This window comes from Homarus americanus, unplaced genomic scaffold, assembly GCF_018991925.1.
Source record: "Homarus americanus isolate GMGI-L3 unplaced genomic scaffold, GMGI_Hamer_2.0 scaffold41027, whole genome shotgun sequence".
Lineage (NCBI taxonomy): Eukaryota > Metazoa > Arthropoda > Malacostraca > Decapoda > Nephropidae > Homarus > Homarus americanus.
The window spans coordinates 518230-542695 of NW_024745073.1; the positions used below are offsets into that span (position 1 = coordinate 518230).

The following is a 24466-nucleotide window of genomic DNA, read 5'->3' on the forward strand; positions in this document are numbered from 1 at the left end:
AAACAGTGAAGACAATTGTATTAAATGTTTCTTCTAGTAAAACAAAAAAGAAAAGATCTATTAGGTATTGTAAAAGAAAAGAACTCAAAATATATTCCAATGTGAAGAGGTTTAGAATACAATAAGAATGTTGGATTGTGTAGACTATAAGAGGCAGCAAATGTGTATCGTGGTTAAGTGTTATACAGTGTTGGTTTATCTGGTTAGTGTGTTTGTGATAACCTGAAGAAAGAACAGTTAGGTGCCTCAACGCCTAGTGATGGCAGGAACAAAAACACTGCACCAACAACACATATATGACCATCTGAAGGAAGACCACATGTGTTGTTGACTTATTTCATCCCTCTTAGTACACATTTCAATTAATTTGCGTAATACTAATTCTTACTAAAGCGAGCGAAACCAACTGGATATTTTCACCTTATCCAAAGACACCGTGTTAGTTTACCATTGTCCATGTGATAAAGTTTGGATTATAAAGGGACTTGTGTCTGTGACTGGGATAAGTGATGTGAGGGGGAAGAGGAGGAAGGCTGTAGCTGGTGTTAAAAGTGGCGGTGGAGGCGAATTACAGTATGGCGGACCAGCGAGGCCACAGCTCCAGGGCCTCCCGACGTGGCATTCTCAAAAACATGGTGAGTGTGTGTGTGTGACCCAGGCCAGGTAAACAATGAGTGAGAAACCAGTGTGTTCCATAAACTCACAGTCGGGATAAGAGAGTGTGATGCTTTTGTTCATTCCCCTTCTGTTGGTGGTGGTGAAGGAGGTGGTGGTGATAGTAATACTGTAGAGGAGGTTGTAGTGATGGTGATGATGGACGTTATGGTGGTGATATATACAGATGGTGGTGATGGTGAGAGCGACACACACACACACGTTCTCTCTCTCTAGTGATATTAGGAGCGAGAGAAAGCCTGGCATGATATGAAGTTCAGAGTTTAATATTGATAACCACACGATCATCCACTGACACATAATTATTGTGAGATCCATGTACAGTCTATTTTATTGTATACTATTAGCCACGATGTATAGTGGTGTACTGATCAAAGGGAAGCACAGCAGTCGAGATTAGATTAGGTTAGGTCAGGTCATTACAGACGTTGGTAACCATTCGGAGTGGACCTTTTATGGTGTGTTGGGGTAGCGGTGTACTGTGTGATGGGGTGAACTTATACACGAGGATGAATCATGGTTGTGATGGGCAAAAAGGTGCAAGAGTGTGATAGACCCCAGTGAGGGAGGTAATGAGGTGTGTGGGGTGGCGCTGGAACATTACTGATGGGGAGAGGGAGGGAGGGGAGGTGTTCCAGCTTCCTTACACTACATCCACACCTGCCACGAATTGTGTTCATTTCTTTAGTCCTGGTGCAGACAGCGTCACGTTCAGCCAAGCGTAGTTGTGACTGAACCAATCTATACTCTCCCCCACCACGCCTATGTACACCACACTCACTTTTCTAAACATCCACCTGCTAATACACACACACACACACACACACACACACACACCTTAACTTTACAATGTCTTCAAGTACTGTAACAGAAATCCGTTTCTCAACCAGGTTAACCAAACTTGGTCTATTATTTACACGTGTGTGTTTTTCTGTCTCCTACAGCCTGGGGCAGAAGCAGGAGGTGAGACACGCAGGAGAGCTGAGGTAGACCTGTCTGGCAGACACCTGGAACGGCTTCCCACCAGTCTCTTCTCCAGCCTCCATCTGACCAGCATTAACCTCTCCCACAACTTGCTCACTCCTACACCCTCCACCACATACAGGAAGCGCCAGGCGGGACGAGGCAGAAGAAGAAGGGACCGTCGACGTCGCCAAGTTTATCCTGAGTCCCGGGAGACGTCCACCAGCAGACCCCGACCTCCAGGTACCGGCGATGACGGTCACCAACAGGCAGGGGCCAAACCCAAGCAAGTGGTGGAAGATGATGGCCTGAGTGGTGACTCTGGTGTGCCTACTGATCCCGTCGAGGAGGACGCCCACAGGAGTGACCAAGACACTGAGGCAGGTGATGCCAAGCACATAAAAGGGGAAGAGTCACCGACGGGTAGTCAGGTAGTTTCAGGTGTTGACTCTGCCACACCCTCAGGAAACAAACCGAGTCCAGTATTTGAGAGCATCGCAGACGAGCTCCAAGCTAAACTCCGCCTACGAAGAGCAAAAAGTGAGGGACTTGCTGTTGAAGACGAAGGCACAGCTGCTGCACCCAGCACTAAGCCCGCCACAGCTGCAGTCCGCGGCACTAAACCCACCACAGCTGCAGCTGATGTTAGTGTACCACACCCAACTGTGCACACCTTCACGCCTAAAGAGGGAGTGAATTACACAGCAGAACACAAGACTAAGAGTGAAGACGGTGTGAGAGGTAGACATGAAGAGAGCAGTTCGTCTGGTGTTGAGGAGAGTGAGAGTGGGTGTGAGGGGATCATCACGGAGGCTGGGGGAGGCGTGAGGACCTCCCCAGGCAGGGTACTTGGTGGACTACATTACCTCAGGCACTTCCAGCAGCTTCAGGTGATCTCATAATGTGTGACGTAATTACTGTATATATAAATAATGAACTCAAGCAACCTGAAGCTTTACGGGGAGGGGGGGGGGGCGACTTGTCAGCACTAGGGGTTTTTTTTTATCAAACACCTGGTAAATTTTTTACACCTGAAAATTAGACAACCCCAGCTTATTTCCCCTGAAGATTAACCACCCTAACTTAATCTGATCTAACCCCCCCCCCCCGCTCCCAGGTACCGTTGGGTGGTTAATCTTCAGGTGAAATAAGCTCGGGTGTTTAATCTACAGGTGCGTGAGTCGTGTGTATTTGGCAGGCATAACTACAGACTGAAATTATATGCTAATTTGTACTCTGAGACGAAAGTACAGTAGTCCTGAACTATAGCCGTTGACTTCGCCCTACAGGTGGTGGTGTTGGCGAGGAATAGGCTACAGGAGTTCCCAGGTTGTCTGCTGAGTCTCCCAGCCCTGGCCCGCCTCTCTCTCGCCCACAACCAACTGCGCGTTCTTCCTCACGCCCTCGCTACCCTCAGCAGGTACCTCACCACGCCCTACCCCACGCCCGTCACCCCGTCCTACCCCTCGCCCACGTAACCCCGCCTTACCCCTCGCCCACGTCACCACGCCCTACCCCTCGCCTTCGTCACCACGCCCTACCCCTCGCCCACGTCACCACGCCCTACCCCTCGCCCATGTTACTACTCCCTTGGCTGTCTAACGTAACCCAACCAATCCTAACCTAACCAAACTTAACTCATTTCATCAGATAACATAACACAACTATAAAAGACAAATGTATATAGTATTGTATTCCTCTTGGTCACCTATATGGGGTGTGTGCCTCGTCAGGGAGGATTTGAACTCGGTCGCGCCAAGACATTAATAATTCATGTACTTAAGTGTGTTGTAACCCAGGCGCCAACATCCACGTGTATGTTTAGTTATGAAATACCAGTACTACTACTACTGATAATAAGTGAGGAAGCAGTTGTGTTATAAATGGTGTTTTGTTGTGTGTTTCTCACCATTAGTGTTATCTGCTACAGACTGGTGGAGCTGGACGTGTCCTACAACCAACTGGCAGGTGTGGGTGCGGGCGTGGGCGGCTTGCCAGCCCTCGCCGTGGGCGGCTTGCCAGCCCTCGCCCACCTGCGGGCAGCTCACAACCACATCATTGACGCCCCCGAACTGGCCACTATGGAGGCCCTTAGGACCCTGGTGAGTCCTTCTGAGTTGGTTTCAACCACCTCTCTCAACCTGGATCCTGGACTCTCACAACCTGGGTCCTGGACAGATAGACAGACACATACAAACACTTTCAGCTAATGGATGACACTGATGTCTTCCCGTATCTTTCTGTACAGGACGTGTGTGGCAATAGGCTAAGCGCTGTACCGGGTCTGGGGGTGATGACGGCGGGTGGAGAAGACCCGACAGGGAGAGCCGAGGTCCTGGCTCTCCATCACAACCCCAGCAGGGAGGAGGAACAGGAGCAGGAGAACCATCTACAGGAAAATGAACCCCTTACGCTAAACCTCCGCCTGAACAGTCTAACTGGCCCTGTCACGCTCGCTAGCATACAGGTGAGCGGTGGCTGGCTCTCTCCCTCTCTCTATTCGTCTTTCTGTTTGTATCTCTCTCTCTCTCTCTCTCGTGGAGGACTTTCAACACGTAACCTATAAAAGGTAAATACCAAATACTGGCTGGGCTCTATCACTCACCTGTCACACACTCTACGCCTTTCTTTTATTGAGGATTATAATATATTTACTTTCTATCGGGTACCAACTGATGTATGAGAGAAAGTTATCAGTCGAGGGGCGAAAGTTAGTCTTTTGACGAGTGTGATTCATATAGGTGACAGATGTTAACTTTTACAGGTGACAGATGTTAACTCTTACAGGTGGGACACACACACACACACACACACACACACACACACACACACACACACATACACACACACAGACTGGGGTATAACTGGGTGTGACTTCTGACGTTGGTAATATTGTAAAAGATTGTTATTTCTGTTTCATATATGTCTGTCTTCATGGTGGGTGTGGTGAAGTGCGTGAGGGCTGGTGAAGTGCGTGAGGGCTGGTGATGGGTGAGGACTGGTGATGGGTGAGGGCTGGTGATGGGTGAGGGCTGGTGATGGGTGAAGGCTGGTGATGGGTGAGGGCTGGTGATGGGTGAGGGCTGGTGATGGGTGAGGACTGGTGATGGGTGAGGGCTGGTGATGGGTGAGGGATGGGACTGGTGATGGGTGAGGGCTGGTGATGGGTGAGGACTGGTGATGGGTGAGGGCTGGTGATGGGTGAGGGAGGGATGTCTGTGTAACGGGCCCGGTGAGGCTGGAGGAGACATGGATGGCTGGCGGGAGTATGTCACCAGAGACGCCGCCCTTCCGCTGCCTATACACTATCGTTAGGTTAGGTCAGGGTGTGTTAGTTTAGTTTAGGTTAAGTTAGGTCAGGTTAGGTTAGGTTAAGGTATGTTCGCGTTAGGGTGAAGTAAGAATGACCTGATACTTCCTCCTACAGCTAGAAGAGAATGTTTCCTCACTCCCTCTCTCCCCCCCGTCTCTCCTCCCTTACCTTCAGTCCCCAACAACTGCAGACTCATTCAGCATCGTCGTCACACTTTTAACATCAGCACTATAGATGGCACCACTTACCTTCCCTTAACCAATCCGCCTCCTGGGAGTAATATACTGTACTGACAACGTCCCTCCTGTCTCACGGGTAAAAATCTTGATAACTACTGTACTGTCAACATCTAGTTATCATCCCCTGTCATTTACTGATGCTGTGATAACTACCTCGCCCTAGTTAAGTGTCAGTAGAGGGTAGTTTAGTCTGGAGGAAGGATTTTTTTTTAACAGCCATTACTCGTTTATTACTACCACCACTTCCATCCCTCCGTCACGACCCACTAACTACTACACTAACTTTTCTTTGCTCTTATCTGTCTTTCACCATCATCGTCGTGTCTCCCTCTCTCTCTTCCCTCCTCCTTCCTCTCTCTCACAAAAACAATCATGACTCATCTCCAATAAAAGATTAAGTTTACCTCTAAATTCTTTGTTATAGAATTTTTTTTATACACTTCTCCCGCCACCTGATGTTACGCCCAAGTACTGGAACTGATGGTCTATGTGTGTGTGTTTTCCGCTGCTTTACACACAGTATTTTGCCTTTTTAGATACAATTGGTATGGCGGTTAGGTTATGTTAGGTTAGATTCAGTCAGGTTGGCGTTAGTTATGTTAGGTTTAAGTTACTTTACGTTAAGTTGTGTTAGGTTAGCGTTACGTTATGGTAGGTTATAGAATTACGTTAGGTTAGCATTAGGGTGGTTGATCTACATGTGAAATATGCTGCGTAGGAGGGCTAATCTTCAGGCAATTCTCAGGTCTTCGTAATTGTCAATGGTTATATCCCCAGAGTTAACCTCACGCGCTACGTTTGTTATTGTGCGCGTGTCAGTACTAGAGGGTGAAACTTGTCAACAGGTTTTCCATATCTACCCCCCTCACCAACGTACAGTATTATCCTCCTGAGCGTGGGGCACCGTCAGGCAGGTTGTTAGTACTGCAGCCCGTCACCCTTCCCTCCTCTCTACTCGACTGGACACATTCTAGTGGGCACTTTGTGAATATTAATCCACCACGATCACTTGCCTCCATTACCTGCATCTCTTTACCATTCTCTACCCTCTCGTAACTTTACACCAGCGTCTTTAATAATTACCCGTAAGAAGGTGTTGCAACGGAATACAAAGAAGGTATGATGTAATGATAATGAGTAAATTAGAGATAATTGTAACAATATAAGAGGGAGGCGGTGAGATAATTTGGGCGTCACGCGGTAAAAGGTCTCGAATTATGTGGTGTTGCGTTGGTGACCTGTTGTGTTGGGTATATAGACTGATGTTGTTGATCTGTTTCGCTAAGGTCTTGTCTTAATTCTGTGTCGGTGTTTTTCAGGCCGTTTTACCATCGTGAATTTAGTCTTATTTCCGCCTTGATGATTGTAACAGTTAAATGAATAATAGTTGAACGTTTTTGTCTGTCTGTAAAATCAGTCATTGAAATCAAAAGAAGGTGTAGAACCGGTATTGTTAGTTTGTTTACTCTTCAACAGTATGTCAGACACGGTTCCTGAGTCTATCTCAAGTCGACTGAACACCCCCCCCCCCTTCCGTCTGCATGATCAGAACCCTTATGTGGGGTGACCCTATACTAAACACCGATTCTGTCCATTGGCAATCTTGTGTACTACTGTATGTATGTACCTTCTTAGCCGGTAAAGATCTTGAAATAAAACTTGATGTGACTATTTACGTAATGTGTTCATGCCTACGGGTCCTCAGTGACGGTGACACGCTTTTGGTTTATATTAATTTATTTCATCTTTTATTATTTTATTATAAGTTTCTCGATTTGGGAATGTAGTATGAGTGTGAGGGCGGGGAGGTGGAGGGGTGTATGTGAGGCGGTGTTGGGGTGTAGTTAGTGGCTCCTCCCTTCCTCCCCCAGTTGTGTTGGCGCCGTCGTCCGCCTAACTTGTTGCGGTGGCCACGAGACCTCTTTTCGTCGCCTGGCCTCACCACCACACGCCCGCCTGTTGCTTATCTTTACCTGTACACACATTGACTGACCCCAAGCTAGAACTTGACTTTGTTGATGTGTTTTTCAAAGTAAATGTTAAAACTTGGATGATTTCTAGGTTACTGGTGTTACAGATAGTAAACAACATAATTATACTGTACAAGAAGAAAAATAAGCAGATAAAAATTACATATACAGTTGAAAATAGACATATGCAGTATATTTATCTTTAATTGAGAACAGTATTTTAGAATTAATACTCAGCTTAAGAACGATGAATCCTGTATGTCACAGAAAGTACGAGATAATTTATTCACCGAGGCGAGGTTGAGTTGTGCCTCCATCCCCGCCCCCTCCCGGAGAAGGACTGGGAAGTGACATGCCACTATCGCCCTTCATGGCATGCTAATGTGTGATATGATTACCCGCCTCTGACCTCCATCTGTGACGTTGGGCATTTTTTGTTAATAAGAAATTGCCATGAGTGGTGGTGCAGTGTTGTGTGTGCTCGGGTATTGTATCACACTGAGGTACAAGTGAGGTGCGGGTATGACTTTCTTCACATACTAGCGTGTTATCAGGCAATAACAGTATAAGAACTATTATTAAGGAAATTGGCGATACAGGGAAAGAGCGCTGGTGATGTATCATGTGGGTGGTGGCGAATGCCAGGTGGTGGTGACACTAGTATGCCAAGAAGCAGCGGTAACATCCTGCTAGTGTTACAGGGCACATAAGTGCCCCCAACACCACCTCCAGTAATGATGGGGGTAGATACGTGTAAGGCCATCGTCAGTGGTCAGGTCAACAGAGGTGAGCGGCGGGAAAGTGTGGCTGAGGGTATGCCACTGGGGGCCCTCCGCCTCGCCCTCAGCCCCTCACGCTGGAGCAGAAACGATCCTAAGGACTTCCGCCCCAGAGTCCTCGTTCTGGACGGCTCTCATCTCAAGGTTGGTCGTCACAGTCACCATTGAAACTGTATAATATATAAAATATGTATAACAAGTTGTCATAACCTAATTGTATAGGTACATCCCTGCTGTGGATAGCGCTGTTAGTTAAGGTTTGGTTCCAGGCATCTAGCCAAATTTACGAAACACTGCATGGGACAGTGTCGTCCCAGGTCAGGGTTTTCACCATCTAACGTTTTCAAAGAAGTATAATCAGCAAATCAGAAAGGAACACGAGTTCAAACTCTCCAAGTTGTAGCGTTACAATAGCTCTTCCATTGGATGACTCCACATTCAGCTTTAGAAAATCGACATCCCTCTCCAACAAAATGCCTCGTACACTTTTAGGGAAGTTTAAGTAATATTTCTCTTCACGCCCCAGGGATTGTCATAACAGGCTCCAACTTGATAACCACAACTTCCTCCGTGTTCGAATGTCGTGACCTTTCTTTACCTAGATCAAGGGTCCCTCCCTGGCGCTGGTTCTGTTATAAACCATTATTCATCAATCTGCTATGCCCAATGGATAGCATCTTCGTGATTTGTGCCTGTTCTGTTGAGCTGTGTGGTTCTCAAGGGGGTGTTGAGGTGAGGGGGACGCTTGAGCGTTTCGACTGAGATTTTAGTAAAGTGTACAGAACTTAGCGCGCTTTTCAGGGGCAAGTGACACCCCCCTCCCTCCTGTTAGTTTACTACCATCAGTGGCTGTACTTTTATATGACCAATAAAACTTGGTGAAAATACTGACGTAAGTACAAATTCATTCAGGAGCCAGTTCATGCCTAGCACCTTACTTGCCAGCAGTGTGTAATAGAGACGTGACTGACCATCCAAGTGGTTAACAGGCCGATCAGTTGTGAAGAGTATTAAGTAAAGTGTATATTAATACCAAACCTTACCTTACCGCGACACCAAAATTTCCAGCTTAGAAAGATTTAATTGTCAGGTGGGGAACCAGACAACCAGCCAGCTGTGTTTACAATGCACCAGTTGATTGAGCTTTATGGTGGACACGGCACTTACCTTCAACCAGTTACAGCTAGGCACACTATAATGTATAGAGGCGAATTGGATAAAATATGTACAAATTTGTTACATACGCGTTGTTTGCACGGATCACCTGAAAATTAACCTCACCACCATAATGAAAATTCAAACCAACCCAACCTAATTTAACCTAACGCCTCATGTAATATTAGGGTGGTTAATCTTCGGGTGAAATAAGCGAATCGTTCATAACCGAGTAAACCGAGTGATGTAGTTTAGATTATAACCAATTCAATTAGACATGCTTTAAATAGTAAGTCTTAAGTGATAGTGATGACGGGTGCCCACCCCACTAGGGGTCTCAGCTTAAGGCTGAAGAAGCCACAAGTTCAGAATTTGTCAGGGCAAACTTTTCCGGAGTGTGAACACTTGAAACAAAAGACCCCGCCACCCCTTGTCAGTGTTTACATCTGATCCGGAATGATGCGCGCGCATCCTGTGAGACAAAACAAAACAAATATCGTATGTTGATCAACACTTCCACCAAAGTTTATCTGTAAGCTATTGTAGTTTTCGACGATTTAAATACGCTAGAATGCCCCACAGTTGCTATGCCGTAGACTGTATGAATAGAATAATTGGACAACACAAATCTTTGTCATTTCATCGCATGCCAAAAGGTAAATCTCCAATCGGGAAACGAAGAAGCGTTGCTTGGATCTCTGCCACCAGAAGAGAAGACTGGTCTCTAAGTATCTCGAGCAATGATTTGTGGAGAACTTTTTGTTTCTGGTAAGAATTTGTGTATTTAATTTAACTTTTGGAATCTGTTTTAATTTTAGAAAGTTCAATGTAATTTCGAAAGAGGATTAGGCACAACAAATTCTTGTCTGTTTGTTTTGACTCTATTTTTGGTCAAAGCTAAAAACTGCCTTCGACAACTTATATAAACATTGATAAAAGTATATTCCTAACTTTTTTATACACGTTGTTTAACAGTAAATAAAGTTAAATTGTTGAAGTTTATTTAAGTAGTTTGAATATTCGTTAGATAAAATGTTTTCAGATTCTATGTAGAATTGACTTGAATGAATGAAACTGAATTGAAACAACTGAATGTTACGGTACAGTACTTCATTTTTAGGGAAAAAAATAAGAGCAAACATTTACTTTGGACTTGATGAAACAGAATTCACTCCCCCACTGAATTACCATAGTAAAATAAATCCCGGACATGACCGCATACAAAATAATCATAAGCCTCAAGTGACGTAGGCTTTCATCGACTCTCGTAAACACACTGGTAGTATCCACCAGATATTCAGTCACGTCTCTCCATGAAATGTTGGGAACCTTCGTGATGTCATTCAACCAGACCTTGTCAGAGATGAGTAATGGATCTGGTAATCTGTCTCCAGTTTTTTTCAGGGTTAACTTTGATGAATAGTTCAATCTATCTGCATTTCAAAAGCCTAAATAATATTTTGTTGTTTCCATGTTTATATTTACAAGAAATTTGCGATTTTATTAAACAACTGTAATTGTAATGGGCAGGTCAGTGGTGAAGAGAAGTTATGTGTGTGTGTGTGCACATACAGGGGAGTAGAGTGAGGATTAACAATGTTTACGTATCAACAGAATGTGACGGAACTGGACGTGAGCGACAATGGCATCAGCAGTCTGGACGTGTCGTGTTTGGCGGCCCTCACCTCTCTCAGATGTTCCAACAACTCCATCACCTCCATCACACTTCACGCTGCTGCCCTCACCTCCCTCACCGCCAACAACAACCGTGAGTAATGCCCACCACTTACCACCACACAGTCATCCTCTTACCCACTCATCCTATCACCACTGTTTTTCTCAGTCCTCATGCAAGCTCACCCAAGTCACTCCCAGTCTGGATTCATAGATTCATTCAATTAATATTTCTTGTAACTGACAATGTATGAATTAATGCACCTATTGATTGCCTACCTTAAGTGCGGGTAATAACATCCAAACTGAGACCCTATCTGGGTTAGGTTAGGTTTACTTTGCACCAAACAAAATTAAGATACTGTACTGGATTTTTTTTTAAAGATACAAGCCCGTGCCTTAATTTTGCCTTCTAACTGGTGCTAACAGAATATATCTAGTTAAGGTAGAATCTTAATTTGTGTATAATTTTGATGCAATTTTTGGTGGTAATTTTTGTGTTTTATAGTTACTAGTAATGTGAATTATTACTTTGTCAGTGACAAGAAATGTTTGTTGTATGAACCGTTGAGACTCCCTATCATTGTCTTATAAGCGTTGTAGCTACATTTACAATCTGAGTCTTCGGAAAAGGGGTAATTTTATATGTTTTTATACAGTTATTTACTTATACTGTACTATACAGTATACTGTTTATAATTTTTAGTCATAGTCTTTAGTACTGTACTGTACTCAGTCATCAGTATTGAGTGTTGTGAAGCACATGGCGTGTCAGCTTACAGTTGTTTATTGCAGATCTTACGAGGCTGGAAGTACGCTACCACCCACGCCGACTGACACGGCTCAACCTGGCTAGGTAGGGGTCCAGGAACAGTAGATGCTTTTAAAAATGTCAAATACCAAGCAAAGGAATTGTCCTAAACTGCAGTCTGTATGACATTATTAACCTATAACAAATGATTTGGAATACATTCAACATCCTTCAAATCATAATTTTTAGCTCATGAAATATTTTTTCTATCTGTATTTAGATGCAACAGTTTATGACCTTATGTTTACGACACGATTGGTTTATTCTCTCAGGAATGAGTTGAGTGCTGTGCCACCGTGGTTGGTGTCTAGCACTGAAGTGACGCTTGTAGATGTGAGTCACAATCAGGTGACATCCCTCCCTGCCTTCCTTACCTCGGGTCACCTACGTCGCCTACACACACTCTCTGCACACCACAACCATCTTACTGTTTTTCCCATACCACAGCGGGCCACCGTCGACCACCTCAAGGACTCCGGCTGTGCCTATAACTCTCATAATCCTGCTAAAGTACCTGACAGGTTAACCCACCATACCCACAATTTGCATGAGGAGCCACGACTGTGTTCACTTGAGGTTTTGTTCCTCCACCACAACAAACTGACAACTCTTCCCCTGAACCTTTTTTCATGGCTCAACAGGTGAGATATGTTACTATAGCATGACAGTAGAGCAGAAAGGAAAAAGTTATTCACTACCTGTTGAGGTTCCCTTTTATGCAATTTTTCTGTGTTATAATTAACATCAGAAAACGTATATATTGTACACAGTTCAGAATATATATTTTGTATCATAATACATGAACTCATGCACTGTTTTAGTTTGGTTGGTGCTGTGCGTGGAGAGTATAGAAATCATTCTTTAAAGGACAAGTTATTTTTTTTTACATATTTATTCGAATGGGAGAAGTGATGTTGAAGTGAGGGGATTATTTCATTATGTCATATACTGTACAGTACATAGGTTGTTGTCATATGTACACTTGTATGAATCACCCTTTGGCAACTTACTGATAAGAAATCCATCATCATGCAGAATGGTTATTTTATCTGTGGGTAACTACATTTTCCTCTGATCAGGTTGAGGGTGTTAAATGTGAGTGCCAACCAGTTGAGTGTGTTGCCTGGTGCTGTGGAAGGTCGAGGTAGCCGAGGAGCACCGCACATGTGTGGGGATGATGCTGCGAGCCCTAAAGTGACACTGTCCCTTCAGGAATTATATGCTGCTGCCAACAAACTCAGGGATCTGACACCCTTACAGCACTGCCGGGCTCTTCGTATTCTGCATGCTCCATATAACAGAATCAACAGCCTTCAGGACAGGTACACCATGATGAATTTAAACTTGAATATCTTTGAATATTAATACAGTACTGAAATCATCACCAACCTACTTGCTGTTTGTGACCCAGAACACTTGCAGATTGGTGTGGTCATGGGAGTTACTAGAGGAGCTGGTGTTGTCAGGAAACCAGCTGACAGCTGTGCCTGCTGGTGTGTCCCGTCTACGGCGTCTCAGGGTGCTCAAGGTCCACTCAAACCCACTGCAGAGCCTCCCTCGCCTTGCACACCTGTCGGCACTGAAGGTAATGTACTCCTTTAATCTTAATCCAACACTTTATCATTTTTTCACTGTTGTGGTACATAAATTATTCTTGTTGAGTGTTATTATGTTTTACCCTCAGGTATGAATTTAAAAAATTACAATACTGTACAGTATTGTCACCTGATGACACTGCAAATATAACTACATGTATAATTGATTTTAAATAATCTTGCAATATGTTTCATTAACTTTTGATGAACATATACAGTAGAATTTGCATTACTCTTTAAATTACTGGTATCATATATGAGATTAAATTTCTCTCAGTTTTGGACTAATTAAATTACTCTTTCTTCATGGTCTTACGGTAGTACAGTATTTGTTTTTCTGTAATAATACCTTGATAGCTATAGCCATCTCCTTCATTGCATGTTGTTTTAAAATGTAAATACTGTTCAGTTCTTATATAGAGCATTCGATGAAAACTTTACAGGTAGTGGATGCGTCTCACTGCCAGTTGGGTCGTATTGAGCTGGAAGAACTGGTATCCCCTGGCTTGGTGGCTTTGGACATCTCTGGCAACACTGCGCTTTCCCTTGACCACCACCAGTTTACCAAGTGCAAGTCAGTAAATTTGATACAGGTGTATTTTGTATTAATTAACATTTTTATTACTTCCAATTTCTTGTCAGTAGAATCAATCATTATTGAGATGAAGCCGAGTTGATACATTTGCATGTCTTTATTGTCATAGCAAAACATTTTAGATAATGCTGTACAGTATAAGACCACCCATAATTAGTTATAATGTAATTACAGATCAAGGAGACCAGTCAGTGTTGTCGATGTAACCAGCCGGTCTGGTCGTTCCCTACCCTTGACAAGACCGCAGACCAACTCCCAGCTTAATCAGCGGAGTGATATTAACCATAGAGGCAGTGGCCACACCAAGGATGCTTCCTCCGACTTGCCCTGGTCACTAGGTTTTGCTGAAGCTATAGGGCGAGATTCCAAGTAAGTCAGACCCTACTGGATATAAGCATATGATAGGTTTGTTGGCATTCCTTAGGCAAATTGACTTATGATGTACTATTGTTTGTATACCAACACTGTCTAGGTACTTTTTTGTATACTTGCATTGTTTATATACATGCTGAATCAATTGAAACTTGTATGAGAATTTTCATCACCATCATTAATGTTTTACAGCCATTTTCCATGCCTTCTTTGGTTAATCATGATTACTTGATGACAGCTGTTGGGTAAAACCAGAATAGGATGTCCCCTCTACTCACCACTAAACCCAGGGCACCAGCCCAGAAAATGCAACAGAGAACCAGGGGGGGGGGGGTGGACTCAGCATAGGTTACCTGGTTGTCATCAGGCATGTTGAGGCAAAGATTTTACTGAATAAATATCTACCTATTCATTTACAGCTTATATCTATGAGGTGATGGTGTGACATCTAGGTACAGTACCTTATGATAATTGGAATGTAGCAAGATATTTGATGAACTTGATGCAGAATCAAAATTCATTTAAATTTGTATTGGTATTTTGAAAATAATTTATATTCATTATTACAGGCTAACAATTGGACAGCTACGTGTACCAGACGTGGGTGGCTTAGGGAGTGTAGGTGTGGCTGCTCTGGCTGATGGTGGACAAGAGGTTGGTGTTGTTGGGAGTTTATTGGCATTACTTCCTACACTGCTACAGGAAGAATGTGCTTGTTCCCACACTCATACTTATGCACTCAAGTATGCCCTTTTGACAGCTCTCAGGTGATTATCATGTTGTTTATTATTAATATTGTTATAAACTTCATGTGCATTATAATATCTAGCATTTCCTTTACCCCTCCAAAAAATAAAAACCATAATAGGATCTAGTAAGTCTTCTCATGAATTAGATGAAATCAGAAACTAAAGTGAAATAAAAATGTTCTCAACCAGTATACGAGTACAGTACAGTACAGTACTGTATAATATGCAAGTGAAACAAGGATCATTAATACAGTAGCATAATTCCTAACTGAAGACTGTATATGGAATTGGCAAAGTAGTGCATAATGTATTAGACTACAATATAATAAAGGAAGTGATTGATAATATTGTGTGGTGGATCCAAATTTGATATAATTAAAGGTAATGCACTGTATCTATATGGAGAGAATGACTATTTGTGTGAGGTAAATGGGAATGTATGTAGATAAAGATAAATGATAATGTATGGTGACAGAATGAGGGAGAATGTGTGTGACACTGTCTCAATTATGGGGTCAGGAAATTGTAAAGAGATTATGGTGTACAGTACTGTATAGAAGTCATTGTGACCCACACTTTCACAAGACAATGATATACAGTACAGTACATCCATAGATAAGTAGACTAGAATGAGAGTTGCCTCACTTTAAAATACAATGGTGTACAGTAATGGAATTAGGGAAACTTGAAAAATGTGAATACAGGGTTATTGTTGTAGTGTATTTTATATTTCCTTTTTTACACCTTTATGTAAAACTAATTATGGAACTACAATGTAGGCGTCTAAGGTCCCAGGGTGTCAGTCTTCCGGCTGCTGTGTGCGCTGCCCATCTGGAGACTGATGCCACCCATCCCAGAAATTGGCCTGTCCTCCGCTTGTGCTGTTATGGTCCTGTTTCTGCCACTGTAACCACTACCCATGGCCAGCCCATTGTGCTCACAACAACTGCTTCAAGGACACCTCCTGTATGTACTTACATAGCCATTTTATTATGTTATGTTTATATTCACTGAACTGCAACAACCGTGAACACTCAGGTATTTTAATGAAGATTTAATGATTCAGTGCATTTCTGACAGAGTGCTGTAGGTGAGTGTAGTGAAGGAATGAGATGTGTGTTGGCAGAGACTCCCACGCTCCCTGACCCCCATACGACAGAGCTACACCTTGGACCTCACTTCACAGCTGTTGTTATTGCCAGTGCCAGGTATGTACCTAATCCATTTCTGTCTGTATTTGTTCTTTCCTACTTTGTGTGAAAACCAATAGAGAATGTATATTTATATTGAATACTTTTTCTTACCGAGAATCATGTTCAATTCCATGGTTAGAATAGAGTTGGAAGACCATAGCTATTTATAGTTGTATACTGTATTGAGCTTTAGTTGTTCAAATTTCAAAGCTAAGCTTCAGTAATCTGTTTGCAGAAGGCTGTTTTTAATGTTTATGGAAAAGTTGTTTTTTTGTAACTCCATCAGCCAGCTGTATGAATATACTAACAATGACTCACTCACTGAGAAATATTATGCTTGCCTTGTGCTGACCAGCCCATGCTGGTACAGTTAACAACCATTTTTTAGTTGCCTCCCTAAGAGCAGGGACACTTTTTTCCTGTGTTGTAACTTTTTTTTTTTTTGCTATCAGTTAAAAAGATGATCATCAGTCCTTTAATTGTAGGTCATTTTGAAACATTCCAGGCAGTATTGGCTCTCATAGCATAATGTAAAATACTGTATTGATAAAAATTTCTTACAGTATTAAGTAAACTTCAAAATATTAGTCAAAAGTTGTTGATAATAAAAGAAAATAACAATGAACATAAGTAATTTGCAGACCATGTTTTATTGCAAGCACATAACCACCACACCATATTGTATATCGTCAAGTATGCACTGCTTGTTGTAAAGTGTGGGTTACAGCCAAGTTTTTTCAGAGGTTATTCTATTTCAGTTTGTGGGAGGTGTTAGGGCCAAAGGAAGCTGCCGATGTTTGCAGTGAAATAAAGGAGCCAGGGTCAGCTGCTAAGCGCCTCTTAGACCTAGCACAGGCATATGGTACCCGGCAGGCTCTGAGTGTAATTGTAGTGCGACTAACTCCTCCACAAGAACTATGTCAAAGCCAGTTACCGCTGTCCAGTTTGTCTCAGATGAAAGTAAAATCTACAACAATAAATTTAGCAGGTGATTGTGAAAGTGTTACCGAATCAAATAAAGGATTCTTAGAAGAAGAGGAGACTGGAAGTAGTCAAAGAGTGAAATTTAATAGTGCTATTGACACTGTAGGTAATCACAACAAACCTCGCCACATAAATGACCAGATAAAAAATAAAAGTAACTTGTTGAATGTAGGATTACAAGAAAACAATATTGAAGGATCTGATGTAAATCAAAGTGTTCAAGAATTAGACAGATCTTCCCCAAGTGGTCAGAGTCAAAGTGATTTTAGTGAACATGGAGCAGATATTCATAAACATGATAGAACTATTATAAATGAATCAAAAATACATGGTGAACCGACAGAAGACGTGTGGCAGAGTGTAGAAGATATTTATGCATATCCAAATAGAAGAAAGAAAGAAACTGGAAAGAAAATGGAAACAGAAGCAAAACTAGTTTATACAAATGGCAATGTAAGGAGAGCTGTTACATACTACCACTACCCTCGACCTGACTCATCACCAACATTTTCTGAAAACCATCTGAGAGGACATCTGCAGATGGGTCAAAATGACCCACAGACAGGTGTTTTGGCCCCTCCTGCTGGCTTTGATGATAGTGCTAGTGACTCTGAAGGGAGTGATAGTGGCTTGAGTGGTGTTAGTGGAGGACAGCACCACTCACACCAGAAAAATCATGCTAAATCTGAAGATGATGCCCTTGACAATGATTCTGAACAGGTAAGGTAGATTGTTTTCTGAATTTATTCATACAATAAATTTTTCAATAATATGTGATAAATAATCATAAACTGTATTTCAAGGCATCCAGTGCAAGGCTTGTGGTTGGTTCACATGTTAACACTCGCCTTATCGAGGTAAGACCTTAAATATTCAGATGCAAAACGGAATGGACATTTGCTCCATTACAAAACTACTGGTGCCTGTATTGTAGTAGTACTCTTGAGTCCAACCCCTGACAGGTGTGAAAATATTGTACTCATCCTGACTCCACTCTTGGTAGCAACTTGAAATAGAAAAATATATATATTTCCTTAATTACTGTCCTATAGTTCAATATTTGCATAATTCAAATAAATGAAAAAATATTTGGGCACTGCTTTTTTAAATCAATCTATACTGTAATCACCTTTTTTTTTTCCAACACAACCTACCAGGTAATTTATACATATGTACAGTATATAATTTCTCTCCACAGGTGACTGAGGAACAGTTTCGCAGTTGGGAATATCTTCTTGCCCGCAATGCAAAATTACTATTTATGCGTGAGTTAGACACCCTGAAACGATCCAATTCACGATCCAGTCCCATGCCAACTGCTTCTGCACCTGATTTGGTTTTGGCTGCGGCTGCAGAATCAGAACCAAGTGGCTACTTCCAGAGGAATAATGTGCGCAAGTCTCGACTGGGTAGAGGCACTTTTCGTATGATTCAAAATAAACTAAGTGCCACAACTAATAAGTTCAGCACTCTTCAAAGATTCAGAAGTACAAGTTCCAAAAATAATAGTAATTTTCATCGATTTGGAAGTCTACAGAACTTGAAATATTATCAAGAGAATCGACCACGGCCACCACACTATCCTTTGGTACAACCAGATTTGACTGCAGAGATGCAAGAGCGACCTACATTAGACTCCTTGGAACTGGAAACACGCATGCATCATTATTGGCACACTGGTGTTACCAATTTTTGATGCCAAGAGGTTTGTAGAAATAATAGGCAAGTACCTGTACACATTTAATCAGGCAGTAGATTCCCTGAGATAATTACACGAAAGAACAATATTATACCGAGTACAGTATTTGGTTGTGTCATTACATAAAACTACTTGTAGGAAACAAAATACTATTCAGGCTGTGAGTTGGTTTTTACAGTGTTACCGAGTATTGCCCGAGTTAAAGATTAGTCTTCATATCAGTGACAGCGATGCTGTACATAGACTTGAAAGTTAATTTTTTTCTGTAGTCAGTCAGCATAGCACAATCCAGTAATATGTTTGCTTTGTTATGCTACCACTGTTGTGTATTGGATACGGTGATTGAATTCGATTCTGCTCATCCTGTCTATTTAATTATGCATATTAATGACTACTACTTCCCTAAAGTCATACCCATATTAGTCTGTTCACTTAAACCTTGCAGCTGAGGCTTAGGATCAGTTTGTAACATGGCAATTGATTATTTGGCAGACAGAGACCCAAAGAGTCACCACAGCTCTTAAGTATTTAATCTATCGTATTTATATTCTGTTTCTGTACAATGTTTTAAGAGAGAATAGCTTTTCTGTGTTACTCTCTGATAATTTTCACATCTAGGAAAGTAAAATTTAGCTTGTGAAACACACTGGTAACTTAAAAATAAAAAGAACAAGAAAAATATTTCAAAATTTCAGCGACATCTTCCACTGAGCTGCGTGACGGCATGCAGTGAGGTGGAGTTACATCGTTAAATTACTGTACATCATCATGTTTGTGTTCTCTTCAATATATATATGTTACTAGAAAGTTTCACATGCTAATTTTTGCTTCCCATGTGCAGAAATTATCAGAGATCAACACAGAATAGTTATTATCAATTAAAATATTTTAATATAAATACAATAGATTAAATACTAGAGAACTCTGTCTCTTCAGGTATCTGTCTGCCAGCCAATCAGCTGCCTTGCTACAAACTGACCTTAGGCCTCAGTTGAGTAGACTACAGTATAGTACAGTGTGTAAAATTGCTTGGAGTCTTTCATATTTAAAGACGGATGAAAAGACCACAATCTTTAAGACAGGAAGAACTTTGAGTGATCAAAGGTTTTGCAATAAAATAAATGGTTATTTGTTACTATTTTGTTTGCCATTTGCAAAAAATATATTAAAGCAGTTGATTTTGTAAATAATTAGCATTGCAATTAATTTCATGTTCCAATTATATTGAGATATTCAAGGAGAGGAGCGGAAGGAATCTCTCAATCCAGCCGATTGAAGGTAGCACCAATATTTCTAACTTATAGTTGGGTCGTATTTTGGTTTTCATTCTCATTTAATGACATAATCATACCAGCACAAGCCTGAATAATTCATTTTAGCCTAAAATTTGATCATATCATCATTGCTGTGTGGCATGTCTAGTAGCCACTAACACCATTATTGTTATGAAAAAAGTAATGCTTCATTGTCTGCATATTAGTGAAATATAGAGTTAATGGTAGATGCTGTGATATATCAATAGAATGTGTAAAATGAAAAAAAAAATCACAAGAAAACTATAGTGTGTTCACTCAAAGCTTGCAACTGAGGCCTAGGGTATATATAATCTATCATCTTTATACTGTACAGTACAATAAAGTATTTTGATATTTTAAGGGATAATAACTTTTCTATGTTGTTCTCTGATAATTTGCACACTTAGGGAAGCAAAAATTAGCTAGTGAAATGCTCTGATAACATATCTTGAACATAACAAGAAAAAGAGTACTGTATGTACAAAATTTCAACGACATCCTGTACCACTCAGCGTGATGTAGTTTACGCCCAGAAGTTGTTCATGATGTTCATGTTCTCTTTATGATATTTTTATTACCATTACATTTCACAAGCTAATTTTTGCTTTCTCAGTTGTGGAAATTATCTGAGATCAACACAGAAAATTATTATCCCTTAAAATATCATAGCAAATGCAGTACAATACGGTAGATCAAATACCAAAGAACTGAAGTGGGTCTCCGGTATCCGTATGTCAACCAATCAGCTGCCTTGCTGGAAGCTGACCCTAGGCCTCAGTCGCAAGCTTCGAGTGAGCAGACTATAGTTTTTTCTAAGCACTAATTAGATACTACATAATTAAGTTTCTATAGAAAATTTAAATCTTATAAGAAAGATATTATGTAATGATAAAATTTTAAGAAATACTGTAGTAAAACTGATCCTTATGCACTGAAAAGGAAATAAACCAAATATGTGATTTTACTTTCAAAGAGTTTTTATTAACCTTACATTATGTTTAAGAGGTGTTGTACTTATGGCTGTTCTTATGATAAACATTGAGCTGCTCCTGTGCTTAGCTAATGAGCTGTTTATTAAGAATGAAGTCATTCAGTTCAACCCAACTATATATGTAGGGAACACCATACAAAATCTTAAGATCACACACACTTTCCTTTGTAAAATACTGTACCAACAAATAATTGGGATTGTTGATAGGAAACTCCTGTGGAACGATTCCAGGAGTGTGGGAGGGGGAACTTGGCCCCACTAGCGGCTGAGTACTGTATTAGATTATCAACCTGCCCTATCACTTGTAGGGGCAAATCCAGGAATATCAAAGGAGGGAGGGGGGGGCGGGGGACCATGGCGAGCAGAGGGAGCTCACCCAGCCGGGGCTTGGGATGGGAGGGGGGGGTGTAAGCCCCCAGATTTTATTTTTTTAAATCTTACCAATAGCATGGGTATTTTGAAGCCATGTGCACTTGATAATAGGAGATATTCTTAAGTCAATAGTAATTACCCTTTACTATACAAAACCGCCTGAATACAATACTGCATTAAAGAAAAGTATTGGAATTTTCTGATAAAAATGGGGGGGGGAGGGGGCCGGACCCCCAAGATCCCCCCTCCCCCCCTGCATCTGCTCCTGACTTGACACAAGTCACAACAATATCGATGATTCTTGTTGATCTCACCTGACCTAACTCACAACGGTATCTCATGTCAACAAGTACATCGCTCTGTATTGACCTCAATTTTGCACATCACCCTTTGAGGGAGAGATTAGGTGGGAACGAGCTTTGCTGACAGAATAAGAGTAACTGGTTCAGTTTATTGTGACACCTCCATGTAAAAGTGAGAGCTTACCCAGGGTCACATCACCCCGACCTCTTTTGCAGTTTAATAATAAGGGCAACAGTATCTTTTAATTAAAAGGCGAGCGTAAAAAATCAACACAGATCACTGGCGGTGTGTCGTGTGATCTATAAGCTGGCCGCATCCTGTTGACTGTAGAATAGCATTAAGTATATAAATTGGCCAGAATCAAGAGGATGATTCAGTTATTTTGACTGGCATTCGTATTAATAAACTTACTATCACCAAGAAGAAGACTGTGGTGCCCATGTAAGATTTCAAGAATATAAAAGCACTTAAAAACCAGTAATTACTGTACAGTATTGCTAACATTATTATTAACGTGATTTTCCAAATAAAATCGTGACTACAAGCTACTGTATCATATCTTATTTAAAATCATAATGGAAACAAGAATAGTTATAAAGCAACACATGAAGCTCTACTGAATATTGAATATTAAAGGTACGTAAAATATATCTACTGTATGTCCCAGTTGTCGCATTTGTAACTTGTCTCAGGGAAATCCCGACGCCGCTGTCAGCACACCTAACAAGTGAGACAGGATATCCCTAACTCCCCCTCACACCAGCGATATATTTAACACGTCTTACTGATAACTTAACAAACTCACTAATGATGTAGACATTGTACTGACACTTGATACCTCAATATGTGTTCCCTCATATTTAATTAAATCCTTCAACTACTTTTTAATCAGGTTAGTTTATTTTCTAACACATTCCGATCTTTATGGCCATTCTTCAAAATTCAATATATTCTTTCATCACCAGCGCTCAACCTATTCTACTGACAAACATACAAATACTGTCAAGGAGGAAGAGAATGGGAGGGGGAATAAGTCACTAATACAAGTTCTGTCTGTATGTTTTCTAATTTTCATCCACACACACAATATCCTGTACATACTAATCAGTGGGTGAGGCAGTATGTCCAGATACTGTACTTCAAACACTTATAAATTCGTTCACTACAATCTTTACCTTAACAATATCGGCCCCAGTGGTCTGCAGTATTAGGCATAGTGCACAATAACTAGACATTGATAAAAACAACTGTAGCATTATAAACCGGAGAATAACAATATTATGTTTTCAGACTACATGACACATAAGTTATGCTTGAAGTCTCTTGAACACACACAATAACTGAAAAGGAGAAACTTGACAAGTGAACGTTGGGACTGGGTTTTAATTTCCGAAAATAAAGAGAAGCTGGAGAAACAATAAAGTAATAGCATAACTCACCCTATTACCGTTAAGGACTGAGACACAAACTGACATTCTTAACAAAGATTCTTCTGCCCCTATAATCTCTCCTAGTAGTCCTCGCTCCTGTTGCATAGATCAACCAATGTCATATTTTCAAAAGTTTCTTTGATATGAGTACATGTTTCCTCCAGCAGAAAGTAAATACACCTTACATAAGATAAAAACTTCTAATATATAATCGAATTACTTGGAATAAATATCGTTATTAATATATTTTTGCTGTCTTTAAGGTGCACAACGTCTGCTACAAACTGGCCTTTCGCGCCATATGAGGACAGACCCAAGACGCTCTCTGATTGGCTGGAGCGACAGACCGTTCCTATCTCGCTGGACAACTCACTACTGGCGGGCTTAAGGGACTGTGGCTCAAATTTCCTTTAAATAGTATATAGAGAGCTATCTTTCTCAGTATAAGTCTAATAATGTATTTTGTTATTATTTTCGTTGTATCAGAGACAATTGAAATGGTTTATTAGGAGAAAATTAATGTTTTCATCTGTATTCCTCTCGTTCCGTTCCTCTCTGTACCACGTGACATGTATTGACCAATCAGAATGCGAGCTTTGTGCCCACCGCCAAGATCATATAGCCACTCTCCTCAGGAAGAGTCTGCGAGAATGTGCACCATTTTCGGCTCATATCTCATTATCTGAGTCATTTAATGATAACTGGTCAAAACTGAATGTATGCGATATCGTGTCTAATCAATATTATTCCAAAATGTAGACCATACGAGGCAGATGTGCTGTCCGAAAAGGGAGTGATGAACTCGCCATTTTAGGAATCTGCTGTCGGTGAACGATTTGTTGTTGTTTTTCTGTGCCTAGTTTACGGCTAATTGGAAGAGTCATTTAAACTGTTGAAGAGATCCCGAACTAGCGGGAATAATCTAGCAGGCCAGGATGACACAAAACCAGCAGAATATCACAACACTGTTGATCCCGGACCCAAATGGTAAGTGGTGTTGAGGGGGAGGCCCAAGTCCCGTCCACAGTCAGTCATTTAAACCATTTTATACCTGTTATTCTTGTGTATCATGGTGGGCTAATGAAGTGATTACGATTATTAACCGTTTATTGAGTATGTATGGTGGACACAGCATGATACAACGTTACATTATCGTCAATGTCTTCTAAAATTCGTCGTTTGAAATTGAACTTCGTGTCCGAGGTCCCCAACTTTCAAATGTATTTTTTTACACCCTCATGCTTGATATGTGCACAACTAATATCTTGTTCGAGTAGTTACGGGTAAAGGGGCTATGTAACGTGTGGAC

General features: G+C 41.3%; 2 protein-coding genes across 3 annotated transcripts in view; both read left to right on the forward strand.

The window, feature by feature from the left end:
* The first annotated feature begins 575 nt into the window (after nucleotides 1–575).
* LOC121878485 lies at nucleotides 576–21025 on the forward strand. The gene is made up of 16 exons (XM_042384742.1): nucleotides 576–635; nucleotides 1620–2428; nucleotides 3569–3740; nucleotides 3887–4105; nucleotides 10709–10862; nucleotides 11564–11624; nucleotides 11852–12220; nucleotides 12659–12901; nucleotides 13002–13164; nucleotides 13618–13748; nucleotides 13944–14138; nucleotides 14711–14908; nucleotides 15670–15856; nucleotides 15971–16098; nucleotides 16842–17787; nucleotides 18266–21025. Exons 1-16 carry the CDS (start codon nucleotides 576–578, stop codon nucleotides 18761–18763), a joined length of 4533 nt encoding a protein of 1510 aa, XP_042240676.1. The 3' UTR covers nucleotides 18764–21025.
* Nucleotides 21026–23729: 2704 nt separating this feature from the next.
* The window catches only part of LOC121878303 (transcription factor Dp-1-like), a 33708-nt gene continuing 32971 nt past the window's right edge, over nucleotides 23730–24466 (forward strand). For both annotated transcript variants that reach the window (XM_042384404.1, XM_042384406.1), the window contains exon 1: nucleotides 23730–24144. In XM_042384404.1, the coding sequence (XP_042240338.1) occupies nucleotides 24093–24144 (52 nt within the window). In that variant the 5' untranslated portion in view covers nucleotides 23730–24092. The remainder of the gene's footprint in view (nucleotides 24145–24466) is intronic.

What these genes read in the sequence shown, in the direction of transcription:
- LOC121878485 (XM_042384742.1), top strand. Translation starts at nt 576, where the DNA reads ATGGCGGACCAGCGAGGCCACAGCTCCAGGGCCTCCCGACGTGGCATT. An exon ending in CACCAGTTTACCAAGTGCAA is followed by an intron (nt 13,749 to 13,943) that starts GTCAGTAAATTT and finishes ATGTAATTACAG; the next exon opens with ATCAAGGAGACCAGTCAGTG. An exon ending in TTGACAATGATTCTGAACAG is followed by an intron (nt 17,788 to 18,265) that starts GTAAGGTAGATT and finishes TTCTCTCCACAG; the next exon opens with GTGACTGAGGAACAGTTTCG.